Here is a 27,701-nt window from a genome sequence, read left to right as displayed (position 1 = left end):
CTCCTTTATATAATCAGGTTAAAAAATAACGCATTTCTGTTCTTTAAAAAGTCCCAACTTTATTATCCACGTTTATTCAAATAAAGATATTGCAACATCGAACAGTCTTGTAGCAAAAAGCAACCATATTGCATGTTCTCCTGGCTGTAACAGGCACGATGACGAGAGGAAAAAAAGTAGGAAAGAAACATTTCTCGCAGGTGTTCAGCTGCTGCAGAGATTCGATGAAAGGTGCAACATGAGACAGATGTAAATGTAGTCATGTCCCTTGAACTATTTCACTCTGTCACATTGCAGCCATTAACGTCTATGTATTTCATGTGTTAAGACGAGCACATAGTAGCATGCAATTGTTAGAGGAAAAGAAAATGATAGTTTTCAATGTACTTAATACAAATCTGAAAAGTGTGGCGTGCATTTTCATTCAGCACAACTAAAGACAAAAAAAGTTTTACCCATTCTGCTTTGCAAAGTTGTTGAAGCTCAGTCAGACTGGGTGGAGAGCATCTGTGCACATCTACTTTTGAAGTTATATCCCTAATTTTCTGGATTGGATTTTAATCTGGACTTTGACTTGGCCGTTCTAATGTATGCATTTGCTTTGATCTAAACCCTTCTATTGTTATTCTGGCTGTTTGTTTGGGGTCAGTGTCTGGAAGTTGAACTTCCGACCCAAGTCTTTTGCAGCGTCCAACAGGTTGTTTGCAACCATTGCCCTTATTTGGCTACATCAATTTTCCAATTACAAACTTCTTGCTGTAGAAAAGCATCCCCACAGCATGATTCTGCCACCACTATGTTCCACCATGAAGACGGTGTTTTCAGGGTGATGTGCACTGTGAGTTTTCCTCCACATTTAATCTTTTGGCATTCTTTTAGCCGTAGCTTTCTTCTTACAACTCTTCCATAAAGACCAGATTTGTGGGGTGAATGACTAATAGTTGTCCTGTCAACAACTTCTGCCACCTGAGGTGTGTTTTACTGCAGCTCCTCCAGAGCTACCATAGACATTTTGCTGGTTTTCTGATTAATTCTCTCCTCCTCAGGTTTGTCAGTTTAGGTGGACAGCCATGTCTTGGTAGGTTTCAAATTTGACAGTGCCCTGTAAAATGTTGAAATCTTGGGAAATTGAAGGTAATTGCACCAGACATGTTAGAGATGTTGCTGTAGAGAATGCTAAATACAAATATATTTCACAATTATACACTACTTTATGTAGGCACGCCACATAAAATACAATGATGTGAAAAGGCTAGAGGGGTGTGAATAGTTTTGCCAGGCACTGTAATATCAGTTCAGCTTTCAGTAGCAAAGAAACAGGCAAACTCTCTTGTGACAACTTCCCTTATTAACTCTGTAAACATTTACAGCATGTGCATCACAGAATCAGCATTTAGATCCCAGGAGCATCCATCCTCTGCAGTGACGAATCTCACAGGTTTTTACTCCTAGAGGAATAGAAGTCGATGCCTCTGTCTCGATGCTGTTTGGGAGTGTGAGTTGGGCCTCTCTTTCCTTTTGCTGATGGTCCTGCGCCGCTCTAAAAACAAACAACAAAAAGGTTAATAAATGTTGACCTGCTTAATCATATATAGTTAAACCCAGAAAAGAAAAAACAATAGGACTAAAAGATACACAGCAAATTTTCATGATTCATCTTTAAAAACGTGACTGTACTGTGGCGCAGTTGGTAGCACTGTTGCCTTGCAGCAAGAAGGTCCTGGGTTCGGTTGGGGTTCTTTCTGCATTGAGTTTGCATGTTCTCCCCATGCATGCGTGGGTTCTTCCTCCCACCGTCCAAAAACATGACTGTTAGGTTAATTGGTCTCTCTAAAATGCCCTTAGGTGTGAGTGTGTGTGTGGTTGTTTATGTGTTGCTCTGCGATGGATTGGCGACCTGTCCAGGGTGTCCCCTGCCTCTCGCCCATAGACTGCTGGAGATAGGCACCAGCTCCCCCCGTGACCCACGATGGAATAAGCGGTATAGGAGATGAATGCATGAATCTTTAAAAACTAAATTTATGTTGTAGGAACCCTACACTGTATCATATTTAATAAGAAATCTGAGCTGTTAACAGATTAAAAAAAACATTGAAAAAAGTTAAAAAAAGGTTACATTATCCAACACCAAACTGATAATAAAATCCTTTCCTACAAAAACTGGTTTCTGCGAGGAATAAAGTGACTTATTTCACAATAAAAATATCTTTATTTTTTCTTAAAGAATCTTTCTAAACACTACTCCAATAACTGATTCAGCAAATGCACTCTCTTTCCCTTACTATGGTGTGCAGCTGTTTAGACAGGAGTGACTTTCGCTCCTACTTTCCACTTCCCTTTTCACTGAATCACTCACTGGTTTCTTGCTAAAGTGTCGGCTCCATTCAGGCGCAGTGACCACGGGGGTTGGGTAAGTGTCACCGAGCGACACGCCAGCGTGCGACAGTGCAGCTGAGCTCAGGTTCCAGGGCGTGTGCACGTCTGCCCCTCTGATGCCGCCCAGCTCTGGGACCCACCGTCGCACGTACTCCCCCTGAAGAAGGAGCATGAGCCACAGTTTACGCATCAGTAGGTACACTTCTGTTTGTGACTGCAAAACAAAGTGTGACTCAGATATTTTTTTGTCCAGCCCCAGGCTAATATGAAAGAAAAAACGTATCCAACAACATACGTTGATGTCGTAGTCAAGGGCTTGTTTGATCATGTTGAACTTCCTGTTCTCTCTTGGGTCATTTCCTATACCTGCGCTGTAAAGCCAGTTTCCATAGTTGCTGCAGACATCATGATCAATCTTTGCATGAGGAAATACAAAACTAGTGTAAGCATGCAAGAAATAATGTCTAAAATAACTGAAATGCTCAAAAGTCAGTGCAAAAAAAAAAAAAAAAAAATCATTCTGATCTGCAAAATGTTTTGTGGTTAAACTGATAGACGATACACTGAATGTCTACACAACGTACGAGCAGATACTCAAACCACTCAGCTCCCTGTCTCCAGTCAAGGCCCAGATCCTTTGTGAGGAAGCTTGCGACGTTTTGACGCCCTCTGTTGGACATGAAGCCTGTCAGCGCCAGCTCTCTCATGTTGGCGTCCACGAAAGGCACCCCTGTGCGTCCCTCTGTAAGTGCAAATGTCACAAACACAAACAAGGTGCAAATACTGCTTAAGCAAATTTCTTCAAGTGTGAGACTCATTTATGATAAACTGCATGATGTGAACTCAAACCTTTCCATGCGTCAAACAGCTTTATGTCCATCTTCCATGGAACAGACTTTCCTTGAAGCCCTGAATTTAAAATCGTATGTATCTTTAGATTTTCTGACTATATTTACAGCATTAATTACAGACTGAACATTTTATTGTTTCACCTTTGACCTGAAACATTTTGTTTCCATACTTAATGCCCACAAACTTGAAGTAATCCCTCCACAACAGCTCAAAAATGACCCTGCAAAACACAAGTAAAGATCATCAAACAATCCTGACCAGATTGTAGTGTAGTTGATTTACAGAGCTTTACAAAAGTATTCTTTAAACTTAAACATTTTGTCACATAACTACAAAAAGATAGAAAATGATACATCATTTTTAAATTGTTTTAGAAATAAAAATCTAAAACTGTGACATTCATTCACATTTGGCCTCATTTATTCTGATACCCATAAATAAAACCTGTATTTCATAAATAAAGATTCCCTGTTTATGTAATTTTATCCAAATTAATCCACCCCAATCAAGGCATTACGAGTCTTTTGAATCCAGCAGCTCTGTCAAGGCTTCAGAGGTTTGTTAGAGAACATTAGTGAACAAACAGAATCAAGAAGACCAAGGAACACAGCAGACAGGTCAGGGAGAAAGATGTGGAGAAGTTTAAAGCAGGGCTGGTTTATAAAACAATATTCCAAGCTTTAACAACTGGCATGCTACTTTTCTCTGAAAACGGAAAGAGTATGGCACTTTTGCAAACCTACCAAGACATGGCCGTCCAATCAAACTGACATTGGCAAGGGGAGCATTTATCAGAGAAACAGCAAAGAGGCCCATTGCATCTCTGGAGGAGCTGCAGAGATTTACAACCCTGGTGGCAAATCTGTTGATAGCTACTAGTTGTACACGCCACACATCTGGTCTCTATGGAAGTTTCAGGAATAAATCCCTCATTGAAAGAAAGTCACAAGACCTGGTTGGAAAACCTTGTAGGGGACACAGGAAACTTGTGGAAGAAGAAGCTCTGGTCAGACGAGACTAAAGCTGAACGTTTAACCCACATGCTTAGAGGAAAAACTAACACTGTGCATCACCCTGAACTAACAATCGCTACAGCACAACATGGTGATGGAAGCATCATGCTGTGGGGTTACTTTTCTATTTGTTGAAGTCTGTGGTTGTAATGTGACAAAAAGTGAAAACGTTTAAGCACCATGAACACTTTTGCAAGGCACTGTATCAAAATGATATAAATAAAAAAAAATATATTTTATTACTATGTATTAACTTCCTAACAAATAAAACAACAAGCATGAGCACCATTATGCATACTTACCAGTAGGTGCTCTGATTGGCTGTCCGCTCCCTCTCATACGTTTTGATCTGATGGTAAATATACCTTGGAGAAATGCATCCCAAAGCCAACCTGCACAGTACCGATGTGGTTTTATTACAAACATGTTAGAGAAGCAACATGAAATAGATGAAAATCATCCGAGAAATAAGGCACAGTGAAAATTATATTAAAAAACAATCTCACCATGGTGAAAATTTTGTGGAGTAATCCACCCCGATCAAGCCGTTACGAGTTTCTTTGTAAGTCGCCACTGCATCCTACAGAAATAGGCGGGACCCATTATATATTTCTTCCTACAGTTTAATTGTTCAGTATGCTAAATAGCAGACTGTATATTTCTGTATGGCATGTTGCACTCACAGTGTCCCAGAAATAGTGTTTGAGTCTTGCAAGGGCACTACTTTCTCCACCAGTGCAAGGGAAAGCTGAGCGAGGATCACTCACAGGCTCTGTATGATTAAACAGCATGTCCATTTCTGCATCATGGAAAAACTCTCTGATGTATGTTAAAAAACACAAAGAGTCATAAAAGCTCAGTTCTACACAAGGAAATCCAGCTAATCCACACCCTCACTGGCTTTTAACGAAGAGATTCAGGCTCAGCAGTTTGCCTGCTGACGGTTGACATGGAGATGTGAATTTGCTTATGTGCAGTAATGTGTAGTACAAAGTAAAACCTAGTTTGATAGGAGGAATATGAAGACACAGCAGGAAAGGACTGGCATTAAACCCTTCCCGCTGAACAGATACAACATTCCCATCATTCACCAGTCTGCTGCAGGTCCTCTGCTGTGGGAATAGCTCCTTCATCCAACCCTGGGGGGAGGGGATTCAGCCTCTCAGGGGTTGGAAGCACAGGCCTCACCCTGCTCTGGCTTTCCACTGCTTTTCTGAACTCCGTGTACACATCAGGCAGCCTGCAACCACGGGAAACATTAAGGAGCATTTCTCAAATGCTTTCCTACTAAAGGAGCTTCTCTAGCAGAAATCAGAATTTTTATTTTGTTGCAGCCAAGCAACATCCTCCCACACCTGGATATTTGGTGAAATGGCAGATCTTCCATGTGGTACAGTGTGGAGCCCCAGCAGGTGTGAACTTTCACCTTCAGCTGAGCACAGACTTCCTTCACCTTTTTCTCCACGTTCAGCTCTTCCGAAGCAACCTGGAATTGAACACATGAAGGTAAAATTAGGTTGTAATCATCAATCATACACTGTGCCTTAGAAAAGGATTCATAAGTTTTTAACCTTTTGTTACGTTACAACCAGATTTCAATGTATTTTATTAGGATTTATGTGATAGATCAACACAAAGTGGCACATTATTGTGAAGTGGAAGGAAACTGAGTTACAGTTCAAAGTTTTTTTTTTTTTTTCTTATTTGAAAAGTATCCCCAGCATAATGCTGCCACCGCCATGCTTCAAGGTGGGGATGGTGTGGTCAAAGCAATGTGCATTGTTTCGCCCCACACAGTGTTTTGCATGTGGGCCTAAAAGTTCGATTTCGGTGTCATATGACCCGAGAACCTTCATCCATATGATTGCTGTGTCCACAACATGGCTGTGGCAAACTGCAAATGTAGTTCAGCCATGCCTGTCTTGTTACTCCTAAGTGTTTGGCTAATAGTTGTCCTGCCGACAGACTGTCCCACCTGAGCTGTGGATCTCTGCAGCTCCTCAGGGACAACTTTGGGACATCTTCACTGCCTCTATGAATAATGCTCTCATTACAACAAATCAGGGCAGCAGGGCTTGAACCTGCTTAAATTCCTCCACAACTTTATATCTGACCTGCTGTGTTCGTTGGTTTTCACGATGCTGTTTCTTCACTAATATTCTAACAAACCTCTGAGGCCTTCACAGAGCAGCTGCATTTATACTGAGATTAATTAATTACACACAGGTGGATTCCATTTATGATTGGATAATGTTACAATACTTTACAGTACAATACTTCATCTTGGTCTATCACATAAAATCACATTAAAATGCATGGAAGCTGAAGAGAACATCAGACTACCTCTTCATGGAAAGCCACGCTGCTAACGGAGCCGAGCTGCTTGATGAGGTCAGCGACCACCTCCTCCGGCTTACCCTTCCTCACCACCAGATTGCTGTCACAAAAAAATAAAATAAAAATAAACACACACGAGTCACAGTTGATATAACACCACGCAGCTGCATCCTGGGCAGGGGGATCGCTGGGCGGGAAACGTGTTGGGAACAATGTGTGCAGCAACAGCAATGTTAGATCCAGGTGTATCCTAATCCTGTTAAAAATCTGTTACAAAAACGCAGTCCTCGAAAGCTAAGAACATTTTCTGCACACAGTACGACTCGGAATAAAGTAAGGCAACTATCTGTCTAAACAGGATTCCTTTACATCTTTCGAGTAAAGATTACAGACTTTTCCAGACTTGGCATTTCAGAGTTTTCAGTACATTTTGTAATATAAAAATACTATAGTTCACTATGAACTTATGGCAGTTTGCTGTGTTCAGGCTTTCAACATGAAACATAGAAGAAGCCAAAACAAGAAAGAAAGGAAGGGAGGGAGGTAGGACACAAGAAGGGGTGGTAAAATTAAAGACTGAAGGGATTTAGGGAAAAAGAAAATGAGGTAGAATACAAGGAAGAAAGGAGGACTCAAGGAATGAAATAGTTAAGGACACAAGGAAGGAAGCAATATAGAACAAGGACAAAGGGAGAAACTGAAGGAAGAAAGGAAAGAAAGGAGATAGGACACAAGGAAGGGAGGAAGGAAATAAAGGAATGGCACAAGAAGGAAAAGCAGGAAGAAACGACAGAAAGATTTAATAATAGAACCAATTGGGCAAGAAGAGAGGAACAAAACATTTAGACAATGGGATTGGGATTAAAGTCTGGAAAGACATATCCTTTTCTATCTACTTATTTTATTTTTCCATCCTTTTCCAGACTATGTAGGAACCCTGAATAAATCTCTAGTGCAGATAAATCATGTAAGGCTAAACAGTAAATAACCAACCTGCCCGTGTTGAGCAGCGTGTTTCTGAGGTCTCGGACGCTCTCCAGCAGGAAGCGCAGACGGAAAGGCCCGGTCTTTGGCAGGTTGAAGTTGTACGTTCCCGCATAATGTCTCGGGTCAAAGCAGTACAGCGGGACTATGTGTTCAGCATTTCTCTGAGCCCAGTGGAAGAGCTGCAATAAAACAACACAGTGTTAGGATTGTTATATATCTCTGGAGAAAAACACTAAAAACACATTAAACAATGTCTTCAGTTGCCATTTAAAACCCAAAATCTGAAAGTATTTTTTATTTTTTTTGCATATTAGACCAGTTGTTGGATAGATGGTTAAAAGTAGGCTACTACACTTTTTCATCGCTTCCCAGAGAGAAATACTCTGGCTGATGGGAAATATTTCCACTCTTAAAAAATACGGACAGTCACGCCACGGAAACCAATGGAGCAGCATCAAACACTCATGTAATGTGCACATCCATCAATTACATGACAAACAACCAAGTAAACACACACACGTAAGGGTAGTTTAGAGTAATGAATTAACCCAACGGTCATGTTTTTGGACTGTGGGAGAAGGCTGGGGTACCAGGGGAGAACATGCAAGCTCCATGCAGAAAGAACTCGGATCAGATTCAAATCCAGAAAAGCAGAAAGGTATAAAGATTCTGTGCAATATGAAGTTGTTTATTATATTATTTAAATTTAGGTCTATGTATGAAAATAACAATAAATATGATGAAAAAAAATCATTATAACTGCCCAAAGCTTAATTATAATAGCTTTAACTAGAAATATGTAATACCTAATTATAATTGGAATAATGTTAAAATATTTTTGCAGCAGTAATAATATTTGCTCATACTCGTCGTCTTCTGCTTTATCCGGGACTGGGTCGCGGGGGCAGCAGACTCAGCAGAGACGCTGAGTTCAAGACACACTCATAATATTTGCTTTGCTGATTTAAATAATCAGGTCATATGAATCCCTGTCTTTTAATGATACACTGCTTTTGGGCCATCTTTAAAGCATTAATTTTCTCAATTAAAATTATTTAAAAATTTTACTCAGTAGTTATCACAATTTCCCACTTCATCCTGTTTAACCTTTGTGTACAGTGATTAAGAGGAATCATCCAAACCAAAATATGTCTGAAGAATTGATACATAAAATGCCGTTATCCAAGATTTTTTAAAACACCTGCCACTGTAGAGCAATGTTTGTATTTCATTTCATATTATAACTTATTTCAAACTTGACAGAAAAAGTGCACATTAACATCTAAATGGTCCAGCAGGAATAATTTTGGCAATCAGCTCTCCGTATGAAGTTAGTACGTAGTGGTATGTTTACTTTCCACTAATAAATGTACACTGATAATAAAAAAACACAGCTGGGTAATAAAATGTCTGCATTTATATTCATATATCTGGGGGATTTCTTATACCGTATTTAAAAGGCTCAATGGAAGAATAAAAAATTTATTTGATTTTGTGTGCATATGGTTTGATGACATCAGAAGAAGTACACATAGGCAGCACCGTCTTATGGCCAGGATCATAAAAAAAAAAAAAAAGAAAAAACATTTTAAAAAAGATTTTTATTCCGTTTTACAGAATTTGAACCAGGTGAAGCTAAAGCTTTGCAACTTGAGGAATTCTGCATAGAGCATATTTACAGACAAAGAATGTTTTTCATCTTAAATGCAAAATTTATATAATTGTTGTACAATTTTGGCCAAATTACTGATTTGAGTGGATTTTTCTTTCAGCAAATGACATGTTTTAGAATCTGAATGCTCCAGTTAACGATTATTCGATTACTTCAATAATCGATTAATCACGACTAATCAGATTAATTCAGCCCAATTGTTTCCAATAGAGAAGTCTTACGACTAGTTTTATTTAACTTTGAAGAGGAGGCTTTTATTCTGGAAGGAAATTGTACCGGAAGTAAGCCGCTCAACTCCTTGTGTAATTTTATGCTGTTTGGAGATACTTAACATACACAATTCGCCCGTAAAACACAGCAAATGTAAAATATAATATCAAACTAATAATGTTAGCTAGAAGTTAATTTAACTCAACATGTAAAACCGAAGCTGAATAAATTACCATGCATTTGTTACAGATTTACGTTCTTACCTCATTGTCGTGAAGACGCAGGTCGTTTCTTAGCAAACATATAACCGTACGAGAGGCTGACATTATAGTTTAGTTAACAGAGGAGCATAAGTTAACAATAAAACAATAAAACTCCAGTCCGACTGGAAGAGCTGCCTCCGCGTCTCTGTTTCTGCTGCTGCTGCTGCGTTCACGGTCACGTTTCCAGGCACGAAGTTACCAAACCGCTTTTATAAGGTTTTCTAACAGCTGCTGAGGAGCATCATTCTAAATAAACCGCCTTTTTATGGATCCGTCTGTACCATTTATTTTTCTTTTTGGCTGTTTTCAAAAGATTGACGAGCACTTAAATACTTCTTCATGGGGTGGTCCTCAAGGGCGAAACAAAACCTGGACATTTCAAAAGATATTTTATCAAATGAACACAAAATACATCAAATTTGCACTAATACATGCTCATTTCTATTCGTAAAGCTGTTCCTTAGAAGGGATTTACTTTTAGATATTTATTTTGCTAGCTTCTAAAATGTTTTTAAATGTCTTTTCTGAAAAGAGGAAGATGAGAAACATTTTAAACAAAAACTAAACTACTAACAATCATCTGTAATCCCTCCTACTATAAAAAAAACCCATCTAGGACAGAATTTAATTTATGATAAATACTAATAGTCCAGAAATTCATATTATTATGACAATATATAACAGCTGCAACTCTACCCTAATTCCGATTTTTCTATTTTATAATTATATTTAATTAGAATAATATAAAAGTATGTGTAGTAAAAGCTTCGTTTTTTATTAATTTATCATTATAGTCATGGAAAAATAAAAATCCAGACTAGAAACACAGTTATAATAAATAGTACCAAAATACACTGCTCAAAAAAATAAAGGGAACACTTAAACAACACAATATAACTCCAAGTAAATCAAACTTCTGTGAAATCAAACTGTCCACTTAGGAAGCAACAGCGACTGACAATCAGTTTCACATGTTGTTGTACAAATGAAATAGACAACAGGGGGAAATCTCTGGCTATTAACAAGACACTCAATAAAGGAGTAGTTCTGCAGGTGGGGACCACAGACCACTTCTCAGTACCTATACTTTCTGGCTGTTTTGGTCACTTTTGAATGTTGGTGCTGCTTTCACACTCGTGGTAACATGAGACGGACTCTACAACCCACACAAGTGGCTCAGGTAGTGCAGCTCACTTGTGCCACACTTGTGCATGTGTCTGCACAAACGGTTAGACACCGACTCCATGAGGATGGTATGAAGGCCTGACGTCCACAAATAGGGGTTGTGCTCACAGACCAACACCATGCAGGATGCTTGGCATTTGCCAGAGAACATCAGGATTGGCAAATTCGCCACTGGCGCCCTGTGCTCCTCACAGATGAAAGCAGGTTCACACTGAGCACATGTGACAGATGTGACAGAGTCTGGAGACACCATGGAGAGCGATCTGCTGCCTGCAACATCCTTCAGCATGACCGGTTTGGCAGTGGGTCAGTAATGGTGTGGAGTGGCATTTGTTTGGAAGGCCGCATGGCCCTCCATGAGCTCGCCAGAGGTAACCTGACTGCCATTAGATACCGAGATGAGATCCTCAGATCCCTTGTGAGACCATATGCTGGTGCGGTTGGCCCTGGGTTCCTCCTAATGCAGGACAATGCTGGACCTCATGTGGCTGGAGTGTGTCAGCAGTTCCTGCAAGATGAAGACGTTGAAGCTATGGACTGGCCCGCCTGTTCCCCAGACCTGAATCCGATTGAGCACATCTGGGACATCATGTCTCGCTCCATCCACCAACGTCACGTTGCACCACAGACTATCCAGGAGTTGGCGGATGCTTTAGTCCAGGTCTGGGAGGAGATCCCTCAGGAGACCATCCACCGTCTCATCAGGAGCATGCCCAGGCGTTGTAGGGAGGTCATAGAGGCACGTGGAGGTCACACAATACTGAGCCTCATTTTGACTTGTTTTAAGGACATTACATCAAAGTTGGATCAGCCTGTAGTGTGTTTTTCCACTTTAATTTTGTGTGTGACTCCAAATCCAGGCCTCCATTGGTTAATAAATTTGATTTCCATTGATGATTTGTTTTGTGATTTTGTTGTCAGCACATTCAGCTTTGTACAGAACAAAGTATTCAATGAGAATATTTCATTCATTCAGATCTAGGATGTGTTAATTGAGTGTTCCCTTTATTTTTTTGAGCAGTGTATATTACTGATGCTACTCTGCTTATTATGCATTTACTGTAATAAATAACAATCATACAAATCATGTTTTAATTGTATTTGTTTTGTACAGAATCTCACATTTAACATAAAAATTAAGAAAATTTTGTGATCAGTGCTGGTGCAATGTAACAAATATCACACCAGCAAACAGTCTTAGACCTTAGATTTATTAAGTTAAATGCACAAAAAAATGATTACTTGATACATTTCATGTTTCAAGGCTCTGTCATTTCACACAAAACAATCTCTGTCTCAATTGAAAGTCTTCCAGTCTTCTCATTTTTGCCTGCCAGCTCTCGGACAGTCATACACACTCTGGTTGAAATGTTTTTATTTTTTTTTAAAAACTGCAGTACAGTCTGCTGTATACATAGACTCTACTCGTCAAATAGATCTGTTTATAATGTAAAAGAGATTTCATATAAAAGTGCAGAACAGAGTATGTACAGAATAAGTGAACTTCAGTAAATCCCGGGTGTGCTCTCAAACAGAGCAACCTTACAGGGAAGCTCTTGGCTTTGGCAGTGGAGGTCTTTGTTTACAACGAGAAACAGATAAGGCACTGATAAGGGTTAAAAACATTTGATCGTTCCTTAAGTGCCAATGTATCATAGCTACATCCGACATCAGTCATCCGCCTAGTTAAAGTTTCATCTCAAGAAGGCAGTGTTCAGTTCTGTTGGCGTCACACAGAGAGATGTGCTGTCTACTCGTAAAATGGTCTATGTGGATTTATACTGAGCTTACACACAAAAACAGAACTTCAAGCTGTTTTCCTCATTGCAGGGTTGCTATAAACAGACTGGAAAAATATGGAATTTGATTTAAGCATTTTCCAGGTTTTGATACGGAAAAAAACAAGTATGGAAAAAATGTTTGTATTTCTACATTTTATTCCTTAGTCCACTGTCCACAAGAACTCCATATATCTATATATCCATCCAGCGGTTGGCTCGTTTGTCCATCCGTTTGTCCATCCAAGTGTCTGTCCACCAACTGTTCAGCTAACCCTTGGTCCATCAGTTTGTTGGTCAATTGATCTCTCCCTCCATCCAATCAACCTTCAATGATACCATCCATCCGTTCATCTGTCCATCCATCTGAGTGTCCACCAATCCACCCACCTTTACGTCCATCCATCCGTAGAACTATCTAACACTAGTTTATGCTGAACTTGTATATTTATACTTTTGTAAAATGGCTAAAAAGGACTATGAGCCTGGAAGAGTTTGAAACTTTGCAATGAAAACTGTTGAGGAACCCTGCGAACATTTAAAACACCACAGTAACGTCAGTGCATTAGATTTGGTCTGTGTAGTCCAAAGTGCACAAAGCTGCCGTAAGGGAAAAAAAGGCTTCAGGGCTCTGAGGTGACCAAAAGTCCACTGTGACTAATACTGCATGTTCTGCGAATTGTCTTTGGAACAGAAAGTGGAACAAGGTTCACCAGGCGGATTAAAAGGACAGACGGTCTCTGAAACAGACAGCAGTGTTGTTATTGCTTAAGAGGCATTGCACGCAGATGCAAATGTTTGGTTCTCGTTACATATCGACATAAAAAAAAAAACTCTTAGAAAAATATCTCCTCGGTAGATTATCTCGCACATGTAAATGTTTCAATGCATGATATCAAAAGTGCAACGTTATAACAGTCCTTCTGAATGGGGTTTGGAGTGCTAATAAAGACAGGAAAGGCCGTTAGAAAAAAAGACATTCATACTTATAAATTGTTATTGTAAGGCGGCGACAAAAAAATTGCATTACATTTGTCTTAAAGGTGGCAGTAGAGATCTGATCTAAAATGACCGTGCATGTCGTAAAAAATATTTTTCCATCTTAATTTCATCCAGCTGTTTTAAGCTGATGAATACGTTACATAACTATCAGGCTGCATCACCAGTCAGTCACAGTGTCAAATCAATGTGGAGACGCTGCGATGAGACAGTAAAATGGACATAAAGAGAGACCCAGAAAGCTTAAAGCCTCTCTTTGCTCCAAGTTTGGCCACTTTTCCCTTTCTCTCCTTAAAGAATGTTGACCCAGATCCTTTGGGACTGCGAAGTGCCATCTTCGCAGGCGGCCCTCTTCTTAAGCACCAGCAATGCATGCCTTGGAGGACTGATCGTAGCCAACCTTGCCTCTCAGTAAACAATATGTGTTGAGCCGGGTGCTAAGAACTGAAGGATTCCTGACAAGGCAGACACTGATCAATAATAGAACAGGGAAGCTTTAGTGTTGCTGACCCCTGGAACCAGGTGACGGTAGGAGGGGGAGGAGCCGTGACCATGTAGGCCTTGCAGCCAGGCAGGGAGGGGGGTGGGACTCTGGCAGGGGTCCCTCAGGGCTCAGAAGATACCCTGGACAAATGGGTGGCTGAGCAGAACGTCCGCCGTGGGACGCCACTTTTCCTCCACAAACACTTGCCACAGGAAATCCCTGCATGAGTCGGACACGTCCTCCGGAAGCATGGGCTTGGTGGGCTGGGTGGCGATCTTAAAAATGGCGGCCATGGCCTCGTACTCGGCCCAGGGAGGTTTCTGAGTCAGCATTTCAACAACAGTGCAGGCGACACTCCTGAAAAAGAACATCACAGGAACACAGTTTAGTTTTACACGTTCATTACTTCATCACAAAACATTATATCATACGGTACTGAACAGGAGGTTTGACTCACCCCTCATTCCATAATATTTTGATTCTAAGAGGCTAAGCTTTCAATAAAGAAATATTTTTTTAGTTTTCTGGAAGGTCTTGAACTTATTCTTTGGACTTAAGCTGATCTATCTCTCATTTTCTGTCCTTTTATTTAATCAAACCTGGTTTTGACTCTGACTTGAGTCTCAAATTTCATTACATTAGCAACATGCTAACAAACCTTGGACCACAAATCACCAATGATTCATGACCATTAAGCTTTATTTCTTAGGGTTTTTAGCCATTTACAGGTCCCTTTCAAAAGTATTGATACCAGCTAAACCTTTTCAAATTTTGTCATGTTGCAACCAGAAACCTAAATGTATTTTATTGCGATTGTTGGGAGTTATGATTATTGATTGATTAATCTTGATCAATAATTATTATTAAAAATCATAATTTGACTAAATCAATTTCTTCACCAAAATCCTCATTTATGAATCGAGACCAGAGATGTTTCTGGTGTTGTAATTGTGGCTCAACGCCTTTGATAATTACAACCGTTAAATACTCCGTAATAATTAATAACTATTACCAGAGATGTCACTGTTTAATCGACCGTTTCTGCCGAAACGTGTGGAACTTCAACCTTATCTTGACTGACGAATCACTCTTGTACAAAATAAACACAGAACGCCTTCTGTTTATCTATGTGAATATTTATTAAATCACCTACTCAACATGCAAAGTTCTACATAAAAGGGGTAAAATATCTAACTAAGCAAAAATAAAGCAAAACAGCAGTGGGTGTGTATTGAATCAACAAGCAGTTATGGCAAAAATGAGAATATGACGAAGGGGTGTGGAGGTGAGTGGAGGGTGGGGCGCAGCTCCAACTGTAACTCAGTTATACTCAGTCATAAAACCTCCCCCAACTCCTGAGCAGACAAGGAGTTATACAACTTTTGGCGGCAAGCTAGCAAGCAGTGAGGTTGAAGACAAAGACAAATGGGGAATTTCACCATGAGGTTATTTTAGCAGTCCAGTCTCACAGCGCACCTGCGCTGACTCTCAGGTGGTAAATACCCCACAAAACACGCACAGAGCTGGGAGCGCAACTGCTTCCAGACATCAACACAGCACATCAAAGTTTCAATAACAAGGTTCCATGCACATATCGTTCAGAACACATTAGATTCTAACTAGCGAATCTCATCGCACTAAGACCTCCTACTCTGCCCAGACTTTCTAAGAAAGAAATAAAATAATGGATGGGTAAGCGGTCAATCTTCGTCCTCTGGCCTCCTTGGCGAAAAGGAAAATTATAATCTGACCATCAATGTCGACTTCGGATGAAACACGGTGGCGGTTCGTCTCCTCAAAACTCCGTGTTTTAGTTACGTGTTAAACTTACGTCTTCGATCGGCAAAGTGAAATTTCTGGCCTTCCTAGTCCAGAAACCTCAGTTATGAAGTGTTCGTTGGCCAACGAGAGAGAATAAATGAGATCCACTCGGGACTCTTCTCCAGGTGATGCTTCAGATGTTGGGGATCGGGTCACGATCTCCAGCTGAAGGCGGGGTGTTCAAAATGGAGGCCCTGTTATATAGCGTCTTGTGACGTCAGACTTGGGACGCCTCGTAATATCAGTCGTAGTGTTCGACGGGATATGTCGGAGCGGACTGTCCTGGATACAAAATGGCCGATGCCGTTGGAAAGGCATAGTGACGTCCCGCACCGTGCAAGTAGTCCAATATTCATCAAACAAGTGGTCCAACACAATGTTGTGTAACACAGAACAGTGCATAGTTCTGAAGTATAAGGAAAATGATCATGAAGACCAAAGAACCCAACTTTAGCCCATGATAAAGTTGTGATGAAGTTTAAAGGTAGGATAAGGTTATAAAACATCAATAATAAAACACAGTGGTGCCAGCATCATGCTGTGGGGATGGTTTTCTTTAGCAGGGACAAGAAAGCTTGTCAGTCTCCATCAAAGGAGGGAAACCTCTTAAAGGCTGCAAAAGACTTCCAACTGGAGCGGAGGTTCACCTTCCAGCAGGACAATAACCCTAAATCTACAACAGAGCTACAATGAAATTATTCAGATCAAAGCATATTTGAGTCTTAGGCTTCACCTACACTCAAATCAGGACATGTGGGAATATTTCTAGATGCTAGAACATGAATTATTCAGTAGTAGCACATTTTGGAGAAAAAGACCATCCTTTTTTTATACTGGGATCTGAAAAGTTACTCTTTCAACCAGGAGGAAACAACTTGGATGTTTTACTTTATAAAGACAACATCTGATCTAAAGCTTATTCTGTCCTTTTTTAGAACCTTCTCATACTTTCAAACAATAATCTTAAAAAATGCCTGATATCAATACACATATGAGGTTGGAGAGTGCAATATCTTTTTGAAAATTAAAGAAGAAATTAAAGGTCCAAGCCAAGTCCAAATAGAAACTTCTGAGCTTCAAAGCTACATTATTACCATAAAATCATGCCACTTGACAGCACCGTACAAAGAACTTAGAGGTGGTTTAATACTTTGGCACAGTTACTTTACAAACTGTAATTTTCTGTCCTCATAAGCAAATTGAAATCATGCGTTTCAACTCTTAAGTGTTGAATACCACAGTTAACCTGTAATTCTGACCCCACAGGGTCCTAACTTGAACTTTTAATGTGTTCTGTTTGATGAAACAGTAAAATAAAAAATTAAAAGATAATTAAAAATCATTATACCATTTTAAATTTAGCAAATGTGTTCACATCAGTTTGTTTAACCCTGTCTAACTGCTTTTAGCTTTAGCCAGAAAATGCCTACAGACAGTATGCAGCAGCACGGTTTTAACAACAATCTCCTGAGGTTATTTGGGTGCATTTAATGCTGCATTGTATTATTATGTTGCCACAGACTGATATCCCCTCTGGCGTCATTCCTTCCTTCTCCATCTAACAGTATCCTTACCAAACATCAGCTTTCCGTCCGTATCCTTCCCCGTTTATGACTTCGGGGCTCATCCAGTAGGGGGTGCCAGTGACGGACTTGATTCCCGTTCCAGACATGCAGATGGTCTGGATCCGTTTGCTGGCTCCAAAGTCTCCGAGCTTGACGTTTCCCGAGGAGTCTCTCAGGATGTTAGCACCTGATGGGGACCAAGCAAAATGGGCTCAGTTATTCATTTCCTCAGAGAGCTGCCTGGGGGGGTTAATTTACCCGAGCCAACATCGCACAGTGAAAAGGTCAATACTAAGACCTTGACTAATCTGAGGTGGTGCAATATTGGCAGACTTTTAAAATGGCAAATGAGATCTTGAGGCTATAATAATATAAATACATTCCTTCCTATTTAAGGTTGTTTTACTTACTTTCCCTTTGGAGTGAATGCCCGGTGGGCTTATGCAAATCAGAAGCTCAAATTCTAAATAAAATGCTCCACATGAGACAAATTGGACCTCAGCACCCTTTGTCCTCCTTCCGTAGTTATTTTCCAACATCTCCGTCCCATTTCCTTTGAGCACGCCACTTGTTTGATCAGTGACTAATATGCACCACTTGCCACTACACTTGCCCTCCACACCCAAAGAGGGATTAGATGGCTGCAGAGAACATGTTGCCAGACTAGAACTGTAACACTTACTTACTTGTTTCCACATTCAGCATATATATTGTTGTTCAGCCATCTGATAACTCAGGCGTTTCCATTTGTTTGCCTTCTTTTGGAACATTAATAAAAAATAAAAAAACCTTACTGTTATGGCAACCTATAGTCAAATACCATCTGAGCTGACATCTTTTGTAGAAAGAGCTGCTCTTGTGTGGTGAGGTGAGCTCACGCCATATATTAAACATGCAGAGCATTTCCAAGTGGAAAATCCCACCCACGTGTGCTTTCATGGAGCCTGGATATGTCCCAGGAGACCCACTATCTTTTTTTGCCCCCTACTGACACCATCAGACGGGATGTTTCCCTCTTCTTGGCTGCTGCAGCTTATTGAAACAGTGACTCCCACACCTGTGGTCAAAAAAACCGAAGTCCTTCCGTTCGGTGTTGAGCATTTTTAGACTCGCCAGTTTCACCAGCGTGAAGCCCAATATATCTCAGAGGAGAAATTAAAATAGCGCAGTTTTCCAGCCTCATTCTGAATAGGTAATCGAGGGGAACAAGAAGTGAAAAACTATGTGCAATACCCCTGCAAAGTGCTCATTGAACCTCTCTACATTTTGTTATGTTATAGCCAAAAACTTTAATATATTTCACTGGGACTTTATCTGATAGACCAACACTAGGTGGTGCATGTTTGAGAAGTCCGAGGAAAATGATAGGTGGTTTTTACAAATAAAAATCTGAAAAGATTGCTGTGTCCCCTACTTGCTTTCGGCAAAACTGCAAACAAGACTTCTTGTGGCCATCTTTCAACAACGGCTGCTCTTCCATAAAGGCAAAATTTGTGAAGTGCTAACCTCATAGCTGTCCTGTCTACAGATGCTCCCACCTGAGTAGCAGTTCCTCCAGAGCCACTAGAGGCCTCTAAACTGCATCTCTGATTAATGCCTGCTCAGCCAGTCAGTTTAGGGGGATGACCATGTCTCGGTAGGCTTACAATTGTACCATACCTTTTATATTGAGGGACTGTGGCTCGGTGGGTAGTCGTCTTGTAATCTGAAAGTTGTGGGTTCAATTCCAACTTCCTCCTACCACAAGTGAATGTGCCCCTGGGCAAGGCACCTAACCCCAAGTTGGTTGTGGGTTCAATTCCAACTTCCTCCTACCACAAGTGAATGTGCCCCTGGGCAAGGCACCTAACCCCAAGTTGGTTGTGGGTTCAATTCCAGCTTCCTCCTACCACATGTCAATATGCCCCTGGGCAAGGCACCTAACCCAAAGTTGCACACTGATCTGGGAATGAATGTGCGCCTTCGTTAATATGATTGGCTGAATGTGGATCTAGTGTAAAACGCTTTGAGAGATCAGTATGACTAAAAAAGCGAAAAATAAATTCTGTCCATTTCTCCCATTTTCAGATCAAAGGTTCAACACTGCTCTGTGAAATGTTCAAAGCTTTGTTTTATAACCTTATCCTGCTTAAAATTTTTATTTCTCCACAGCTTTCTCTTTGACTTGTCTGCCGTGTTACTAATGTGTACGAATGCATGCCACATTTTCACACTTTTATTTGTAAAGAGTCTAGAAAACTGTGCATCATAACCCTAACCCATAACCCTAACCCATAACCCTAACCCTAACCCTAACCCATCATGATCAAAAACAATGTTTTGGTCTACTACCAAAATTCCCCAAAAATGCTCTGAGGTTTGTGGTTGTAATGTGGGGGAATTATTACTGTTGCAAAGTTTTATTATTTTCCAAGCGACTATTCGATTTCTCTGAAGTGTGGGTGTTTTAGCATTCACAAATCCAATTAAAATCCCACTTTGACCTTTGCAAGGTTTTCGTTTCAGTTACCTTTGATGTCCCTGTGTACAATCATGTTGCTGTGCAGGTAGGAAACTCCCTGAAGGATCTGCCTGGTGTATCTCCTCGTCACCTTCTCAGTCAGAGCCCCGTAGGCTTTCAACTGGTCCTTTATAGAGCCCTGGAAGAACAGCATGAGAGAAGAACAACAGCTTCAATGAGATTGTGTGAAACAATTAATCACACGCTCGCATTGTTATTCTTGTGATTGGAAAAGCCGCCAATGACAAATTCCAAATGCAAAAACCAAATATGTAAACACACAATGTGCTGAAAGAAGTCTGCCTGATGCTGAGTCCAAACTGTCTTTCATTACTTGTTTTATGTTCTTCCAAAGTAGATCTTAGGAGTGAAGGCCTAAATGCAAAAAAAAAAAAACAGCTTTCTCTTCACTTTCAGCTGTCAACAACACACCTCTAAGACAAACCTAGAGCGTAGCCCTTCCACCTCAAAACCACCTCCTCCCCTGAGCCATCCAAGTTTTATCAGGCACAGTCACACAAAACCTTGGCCCTTGCCACATCCTCTTTTACCTCAGCGAACTCCAACACACTAAAAAACATTTCCATTTTCAGACAATGTGTGACTAAGACTGAGAAATAAAAAAAAAAAGGTCAACAGGCGACAGTCTCTCACTAAAGTGCTCATTTACTGAGAAAATGATCTTATAAAACAGGCTGTTCTGCTCAAATTAACCACTGAGACCGTGTTTGTTGACAGCTGGAGATGTTTTTCAGACTGTTTTCCAGCTGAAATCGACTGCATGTTTTTTTTTTAATGCAGTCGAGATTAAACGCATGCTGTGCAAGTTCACTTTTATCACAAACTACTTCTAAACGCCTTTAAGTTAAAGCTGAATTAACTGATGCCCATAGTTTCTCATCTAAAACATTATGAACTGTTCCTTCTCGTTCATTCATCATTATTTATAAAATATGTTCCATCTTTGATAGAGGTAGTCATTTTTTAATCCTACTGAAAATAATGCAAAAATGTGATTATTCCAATTTATGGATTACAGTTTATTTTATTTAACTCAAAGGGTGTATCAAAGTACACACTTTGTTTATGCATTAAAAGACTGAAAATGACTAAATGACTAATGATACCGATCGCCGGGCCATTGATTCATGCATCCATAAAACAAAGTTTCACAATATATAGGTCTGAAAAATAGTCATCATAGTTCATTATCGTTTATGTTCCCCGCTTCGTTAAATCGTGATTCCATTTAAACAGGTCAGCTGCCAAAATAGTTGCATAAATAAAAGCTATTTATTTTTGTATTTATTTACACAATGCTTGGAGAAAAAAGTTAGAAATGACAGAAAGTATCAAACTGAAGCTTAATTCCTCCACTCATCTCTGCTGCGTCCACAAACAGATAACTGTTCAGTAACAACAGAACCGGGGTGCAGACACAACCCAGGAAAATCTCAGTTTTAATGGTTAGTTCAAATTAAATTTGAAGCAGAGTGGGCACTTAAACTTTCCCACAAAGCATCATGGTTAGCTATGATTGTTGTTGAAAGTCAGACCATTCTCTAAATGTATTAATTCGTAAAATATATTTAATTGACATGACAATAAATGGGATTTTTTATCAACTGCAGATAAAAGTAGATATGGTAACTGAAATAATAAAATCTGACAAGCCATGTGGACAAATGAAATGTTCTATTCTCTTACTATAAATAACTATTATTTGGAAAACAAACTGTCAAAAATATGAAATATTCAAGGTCATGATAATTCTAACTGTAATCCCTTAGAGCAGCAGTCTGTTCTCCACAAATGGAGCCATTTTGCTTTTGACTTGTAAAAAGCAATATTGAACAGTATAGAGCAATATTTATTTAGCTGTATGGCTGCACAATTCATCAAAAATAATTGATCAAAATTAGCGAGACTCCGTTTAACAGGCTGGACATCTTATTGACATGCAAAATGTGTACCTTTGACAACTGGAAAAACACCCAACGAAAAATGTATTATAAATCAGTCCTTTGCAATACTGTTAATGCGCAAACCGATACTAAGTGTACTGAAGTGCAAATGAGGGTTCTAATGTAGCAACCCAAATTGAGAAACCATTGTACCCACCTTTCAAAACATTTTATGTACAGAATTAAAGCCCCTCGACCAGATTTAAAATAAGAAATAATTTTAGTAATGTTAAAAACAAGGGGAGGTGCTTAGATTTTTAATGATGGGCTCCCACAAGCACAGATATATACTTTATGTGCATAAGAGCCTGAACATGCACACAACAGTCCCAGTGTTCTCACCTTTTAGGGTAAATGTTACAGCTCTCTTCTGCATAAAGTAGTTATGTTTGAGCAAAATATTTCTCAGTATAAACTTTTATTCACATTCAAATAGAGAGCAGTTTTAAGGTCAAATGGTAAAAAATGTACTCTGTCCAAGTTTGTCATGTACGAAGCAGCATTAATAAATTCAAAGTTCCCCATCTACGAATAAGCTAATTGAAGGCGTCTGTATGCAACACTGCAAATCCCTTGTTAAAACAAAGAAAAGAAAACATTACATAAATACAAATACCGCGTGGCAGAATACACACCCCAGGCATGAACTCAACAAAAATAGTGAGTTTTCTCTGTTCCAGGTCCCGAAGACAACCATAGTACTGAACGATCCTCTCGTGTCGCAGGTTCTTCAGCAGTTGAATCTCGCACTCTAGAGCATTCACCTCCTACAGAAAAACAAAAAATTACTTTTAATTAATTACCTACATTAATCTTTTGCAAAAAACAAACCAAAAACACATGCATTCAGTTATTCTAAACAAATGTGAACACAAATCTCACCTTGCTTGTTTCTTGACAGTCGGGATCAAAGGGCACCTGCTTGGCAGCAAGCTCGCGGCCCGTGTCTGCATCATAGCAGAGGTAGACCTCCCCAAAGGCCCCTCGCCCCAGGAGCTTTCCCTGCCGCCAGTTGACTGGCGCCCGTGGTGCTGCAGAAAACAACACCAGATGATGAAAACCCACCACTCACAAATTTTTTGTCAACTAAGCCCCTTGAAGACAAACAACAACACTGTGATAAACTGATCTGAGTGTGGGCTGAGTCTAATGTAATAAAATATTACTCGGACAGTAAACCCCATAATAAAAGACGTCAGATTCACTTCAGTTTTTCAAATAACTCCAACCGCAGACCCTCTAAGATTAAGGGAAACCCCAAATAAGACAGCCAGGCAGTGAAAACCACCCTCTGACGCAAAGTTGTCAAAACCTTAGAAAGATCGTCTCAGTAGCTCTCATCCTCTCCAGTCTCCAGATTTTGTTTTGTAATTAGCATGTTTCTTTGTGGTCGCATTAGGCTGCGTGGATGTGCGTGGGTGAGAACGAGACAGAGACATCAACCACAGTCTGCTGAGCCGAGCTCTGGCAGGACGACAGAGACGGTTTCTCAACAAACTGCAGATGTGTTCAGTGAGCCTGCGACATGGACAGGTCTGCGTAATGAGAGGGGAATTATGCCTAGGGAGACTTACAGTATTACTGTACATCACTGCTGCTCCTTCACACACTGCATCATCAAGAAATAAAATAAGGCTGACAGAAGGTTGAAGGGAGAATGGATTATCTTTGATTTGGCACTATCCACTCTTTTTTTCCCCATTTGTGACTTGTGTTAATGAAAGGAGTTTAGCTGAAAAAACTGTTTAAATATTAAAGCAAGGTTAAGTTGATCAGCTTATAAAGCTTCTTGGCCTAGTCACTGAGTAAAATAATATTTATTTATGAGTTTAAACAAAGACTTGTGCAATTATTAAAGAACTTGCTAAGATATCCGAAATGTTTAGAATTACAACATTTAAACTGTGTGCATTTAAACAACGTGTGCAAACATTTTCCATGGCTTTAGGTTACCTACTTGTTTGCCTTAAAAAATAAAACCGCCAATCACTTTATTGGGATAACTAATAATCAACTGATCTGCAGGTAGACAAAAAAGCCAAAAGATTTGTCTCTCAGTTTTGGTAAGAGGAGGAAAAGTTCAATTTGTCAACATTTATCCTGAAATTCCTAACCAAACAGGAACTGTAGATGAAACTTGTTAACCAGTTTTTAAAATATAAATACGCCATTAACACCTGAAAAAAAACAGAGATGGATGGATGGATGGTAAATAGATAGAATAACAATGGATGGGTGCAGAGATTAAACTTTTAGACAATGGAATGTGGAATACAAACTGGAAATACAAATATTTGTACATACTTAGCCCTTTTCCCTTTCTTTTCCAGGCCTAAAAACTACTTCTGGAATTCTATAGTTTTTTTATATTGTGCACAAACCCAGATTACAGCCTTTTATTTGATCAGAATTTTATCTGCAGTGTTTTCATGATGTCTTTTTAGATCTGTTGGACACCGTTTTGCATAAAACTTTTCAGGTTAAATCAACTTACATTTGGCCGTGCCCCGCTGGCAGCTTTTCTCAGCAGTCCGGCCAAGCGAGCGCAGGTCGCTGAATGTCAGCGAGCTGTCTCCGTTATAACTGCGTGTGCGGCTGGAGGGAACCAACTGGAAAAGGTTCTCCTGGGGCATGAAGCTGCGTGGGAGTGTCCTGCGACCTGAAAGCAGAAACACATTGATGACTTTTTTTTTTTCTCTCATTCTGTTACTTATTAGAGGCCAAGACTCAACACTGGCCACAGTCTCTCGCCACTCAGTCCCACTTCCCTTCAGACAGGAAGAAGGCCGCTGTGTTTTTATATAAGTTTGGATACGCCACAGGGAAACATAAATCACAGCTAGCCAAGGTTAGCCTCTGAGTGAGCAATTACTTGCAGCTGTCTGCTGCACTTAACGCACCAAATCTATATGAGAAAAACATTTCATCAGGGGCTGACAAAATGGGGAAGCATTTTCAGAAATTGTCAATCTGACTAGTTGGCTTTGTGCTTTTTCATTTAAGCATAATAATCTGTTGAATCTGTAGTAAAGGTGATTTCTTACGATCTCCATAATCCTTGCTGCGGTTGGGCAACTGGAACTGGCGTGGGAAAGTTCCTCCTTTCCCGTGTCGACCTAAAAAAGGCAGGAAAGAAGAAAAATCTTTATTCGCAGAGCATTTAGTGTTGCCTTACATCTCACCTATGCCCTAACAGAATTTCTTACTTTAAAACCGAGTGTTTATGCTCTCTTAAGGGCTTAAAGTCGCATGTTCACGGACATACTGATAGAGAGTATTGATGAGAGAATCTCCACAGATCATATCTGACAAGTCTTAACACACTGTTCCTGCTCATCCATGCGTGTCAGCAGAATGAGGCGGAGCCTTGATGCTGCCACGCCCTGCTGCATCCGAGGCATAAACTGAAAACAGCCCCTCACACTTAGGAGGAGTATTAAAGGCAGGTGGGGAGCCCTGCTGACGCACGCGAGTGCCGAGCCTTGCAGCAAGAATAGGAGGGGGGACTCCCATCTCAATTGAAAGCAGCTGTTCTGTCAGATGAACAGCCTGCTCTTGCGCTGTTATTCTAACTGCATCCCCATGGAGACGGGAGTTATTTTTTGAGTTTGGCAACATGGGATGGAGAGGAAAAATCTACTCACAGGGAATGATAAACACTGTAGGCCCTAACAGGAGGGGGTTGGGCTTCACATCTGGGGAGAGGAGAGCATGTGTGTGCAGTTGTGTGTTCATGTACCGTGCACACAATCTGCTGCTTTTCTTTCTTTTTTTAATTCAGTGCACGAGGGGAACAAGTAGTGTGAGACAAAAAGAACGGAGCACATTGGGAAAGCTCCTCCGCTCACAAGGGTTAGTGTGGCGTTACCCGCCATCCTGTTTTCTTTGATCCCCGTTCTGAAAAAACAAATGGGAACTCAAGGGACTCGAGCAGCGGGGCCTCAAGGGCCGATGAGGGGTACTGAAAAGGTACAAATGTACACCACTTTTATACAACTAACTAAGTCCAAACACAGAGTAGCACATAAATGTGACACCCCTGATACCCAAAATTTAAATCTGTTGAAACCAATTGCCTTCAGAAGTCGTATAAACAGTAAATAACATCCTTGGAAATAAATCTCAGCTGTTCTGTGAAGGCCTCAGAGGTTTGTTAGGGAACATCAGTGAACATAGAGCATGAAGAAGAGCAAGGAACACACCAGACAGGTAAGGGGTATAATTGTGAAGAAATGTAAAGCAAGATTAGATTATAGAACAATATCCTAACCTGTGTACATTTCACAGAGTACTGTTCAATCCAAATGGAACAATTGCAAATCTACCAAACATGGCCAGAATCTGTTGACAGGAGAACGATTAGACATGTGCTCTATAAATCTGGCCTTTATGGAAGAGTGGTAAGAAAGAAAGCATTGTAGAAAGTCATAAGAAGTATGGTTCAGTTTGGCACTTGCTATGCAGGAAACACAGAAAACATGTGGAATAAGGTACTCTGCTTTAATGAGACTTTTTTGCTAACATGCAAAAAGCTAAAAAGCAACACTACACACCACTGATCACATCCTCCCTACTGTGAGACATGGTGGTGGCAGCATCATACTGTGGGATTTCTTGGAAGTTGGGTACAGCTAAATACAGGGTAATCCTGGAAGAATATCTCTCAAAAGGGCTGAAAACATCTGACTTCCTTTGAAGACAGTTGGTTGCACTAGTTTTATTTTGGGGTATCAAAGTAAAGGGGATACAAATGAAAGCCACAGTTTTCAAATTTTTTTTGTAAAAATGAACAAAATCCTGTTTAGTTTTCATTCTGGTTCACAATCGTGTACCACTTTGTGTTGTCTAGTGCATCAATCCCCTATAAATTAGGTTTGCGGTTCTAAAAGTTTGGAAGAGGTCAAGGAATGTGAATTCTTTAACAAGGAATCACTGTGTAGTTAAAGCACAGTACTTCCTGTAGAACTGAATCTGTTATAATATTTACAAGGAAAAAAAGCTTTCTCGTACTTAAGCTCCTTTCACTAAGTTTTATTTCTCTGCAGCATCCTAACAGCGAATTAACTCAGCATGAAACAAGCATATTATTTTATGAATTGGAGAGACTGCTGCAGATTGGGTCTCTCTTACCTTTGTATTCGTAGTTGAGGTTCAGGTAATTATTGTCCCGGTTGTTCTGTGAGAAAGGAGGGCTGAAAAGATAAAGAACATGGTAGGAAAAATTCAGAAATCATTTGCTAGTTTGGTTGGTAATTCCCCCTTATCTTCAAGACAGAGTCTGGCCGGCAGATTCACAGTAATGTGCAGCAACATAGCCTCAGAGTACTGCTTGGGTTGAGCTGGGTGTTTAAGAACAGTGTTCCTAATTAGAGCAGATAAGCTGGGACCTCTTTGGAATAATAAGACAATGACAGAACAGTTTGTGGTGCTGCATTGCTGAACTGGCTGCCAGATTAACTGTATTGTATATTTTGAAATGTGCATCCCCCCATTCTTTAGCCTCCAAGCCTCCCACTTTCCCTGGGTGTTTGTGAGCAGCCCCTCCAGAGAGTGACGTCTCTGCTGACCGCAGGGCGGCGTGGGGCCACGAGACCCTGGATAAGGGGCACGCATGCCCGCTTGTGGGGAAAAGTTCCATGCACTTGTTTCCTGCCATTGTTCTGCAGCCCGAAGCACTGATAAGCCTTGTGCAGGT

General features: G+C 40.3%; 2 protein-coding genes across 3 annotated transcripts in view; both read right to left on the bottom strand.

Moving 5' to 3' along the window:
• Window positions 1-37: 37 nt before the first annotated feature.
• cry-dash (cryptochrome DASH) lies at window positions 38-9,925 on the bottom strand. The gene is made up of 14 exons (XM_047349598.1): window positions 9,711-9,925; window positions 7,572-7,744; window positions 6,585-6,678; window positions 5,597-5,727; window positions 5,333-5,481; window positions 4,925-5,013; window positions 4,748-4,821; window positions 4,544-4,633; window positions 3,369-3,448; window positions 3,226-3,285; window positions 2,961-3,118; window positions 2,672-2,791; window positions 2,357-2,533; window positions 38-1,540 (listed from the first exon to the last, which is right to left on the bottom strand). Exons 1-14 carry the CDS (start codon window positions 9,771-9,773, stop codon window positions 1,433-1,435), a joined length of 1,566 nt encoding a protein of 521 aa, XP_047205554.1. The 5' UTR covers window positions 9,774-9,925; the 3' UTR covers window positions 38-1,432.
• Window positions 9,926-12,087: 2,162 nt separating this feature from the next.
• Window positions 12,088-27,701, bottom strand: part of map3k22 (mitogen-activated protein kinase kinase kinase 22) — a 53,761-nt gene continuing 38,147 nt past the window's right edge. For both annotated transcript variants that reach the window (XM_047349762.1, XM_047349763.1), the window contains exons 11-18: window positions 27,137-27,198; window positions 25,051-25,122; window positions 24,501-24,665; window positions 22,889-23,037; window positions 22,642-22,773; window positions 20,052-20,181; window positions 17,552-17,729; window positions 12,088-14,513 (exon numbers count right to left, since the gene is read on the bottom strand). In XM_047349762.1, coding sequence (XP_047205718.1) covers window positions 14,285-14,513; window positions 17,552-17,729; window positions 20,052-20,181; window positions 22,642-22,773; window positions 22,889-23,037; window positions 24,501-24,665; window positions 25,051-25,122; window positions 27,137-27,198 — 1,117 coding nt within the window. In that variant the 3' untranslated portion in view covers window positions 12,088-14,284. The remainder of the gene's footprint in view (window positions 14,514-17,551; window positions 17,730-20,051; window positions 20,182-22,641; window positions 22,774-22,888; window positions 23,038-24,500; window positions 24,666-25,050; window positions 25,123-27,136; window positions 27,199-27,701) is intronic.

This window comes from Girardinichthys multiradiatus, chromosome 21, assembly GCF_021462225.1.
Source record: "Girardinichthys multiradiatus isolate DD_20200921_A chromosome 21, DD_fGirMul_XY1, whole genome shotgun sequence".
NCBI lineage: Eukaryota > Metazoa > Chordata > Actinopteri > Cyprinodontiformes > Goodeidae > Girardinichthys > Girardinichthys multiradiatus.
Note: the sequence above shows the minus strand (reverse complement) of the source record. Positions and strands in the feature narration are given on the sequence as shown.

Bases quoted from the DNA above. Each gene is read 5' to 3' on its own strand.
- cry-dash (XM_047349598.1), bottom strand. From the start codon at position 9,773: ATGTCAGCCTCTCGTACGGTTATATGTTTGCTAAGAAACGACCTGCGT. The intron at 6,679-7,571 runs GTTGGTTATTTA...TTTTTGTGACAG, and splicing joins ACGCTGCTCAACACGGGCAG to CAATCTGGTGGTGAGGAAGG. The intron at 5,482-5,596 runs GTGTGGGAGGAT...CCGTGGTTGCAG, and splicing joins CCATTTCACCAAATATCCAG to GCTGCCTGATGTGTACACGG.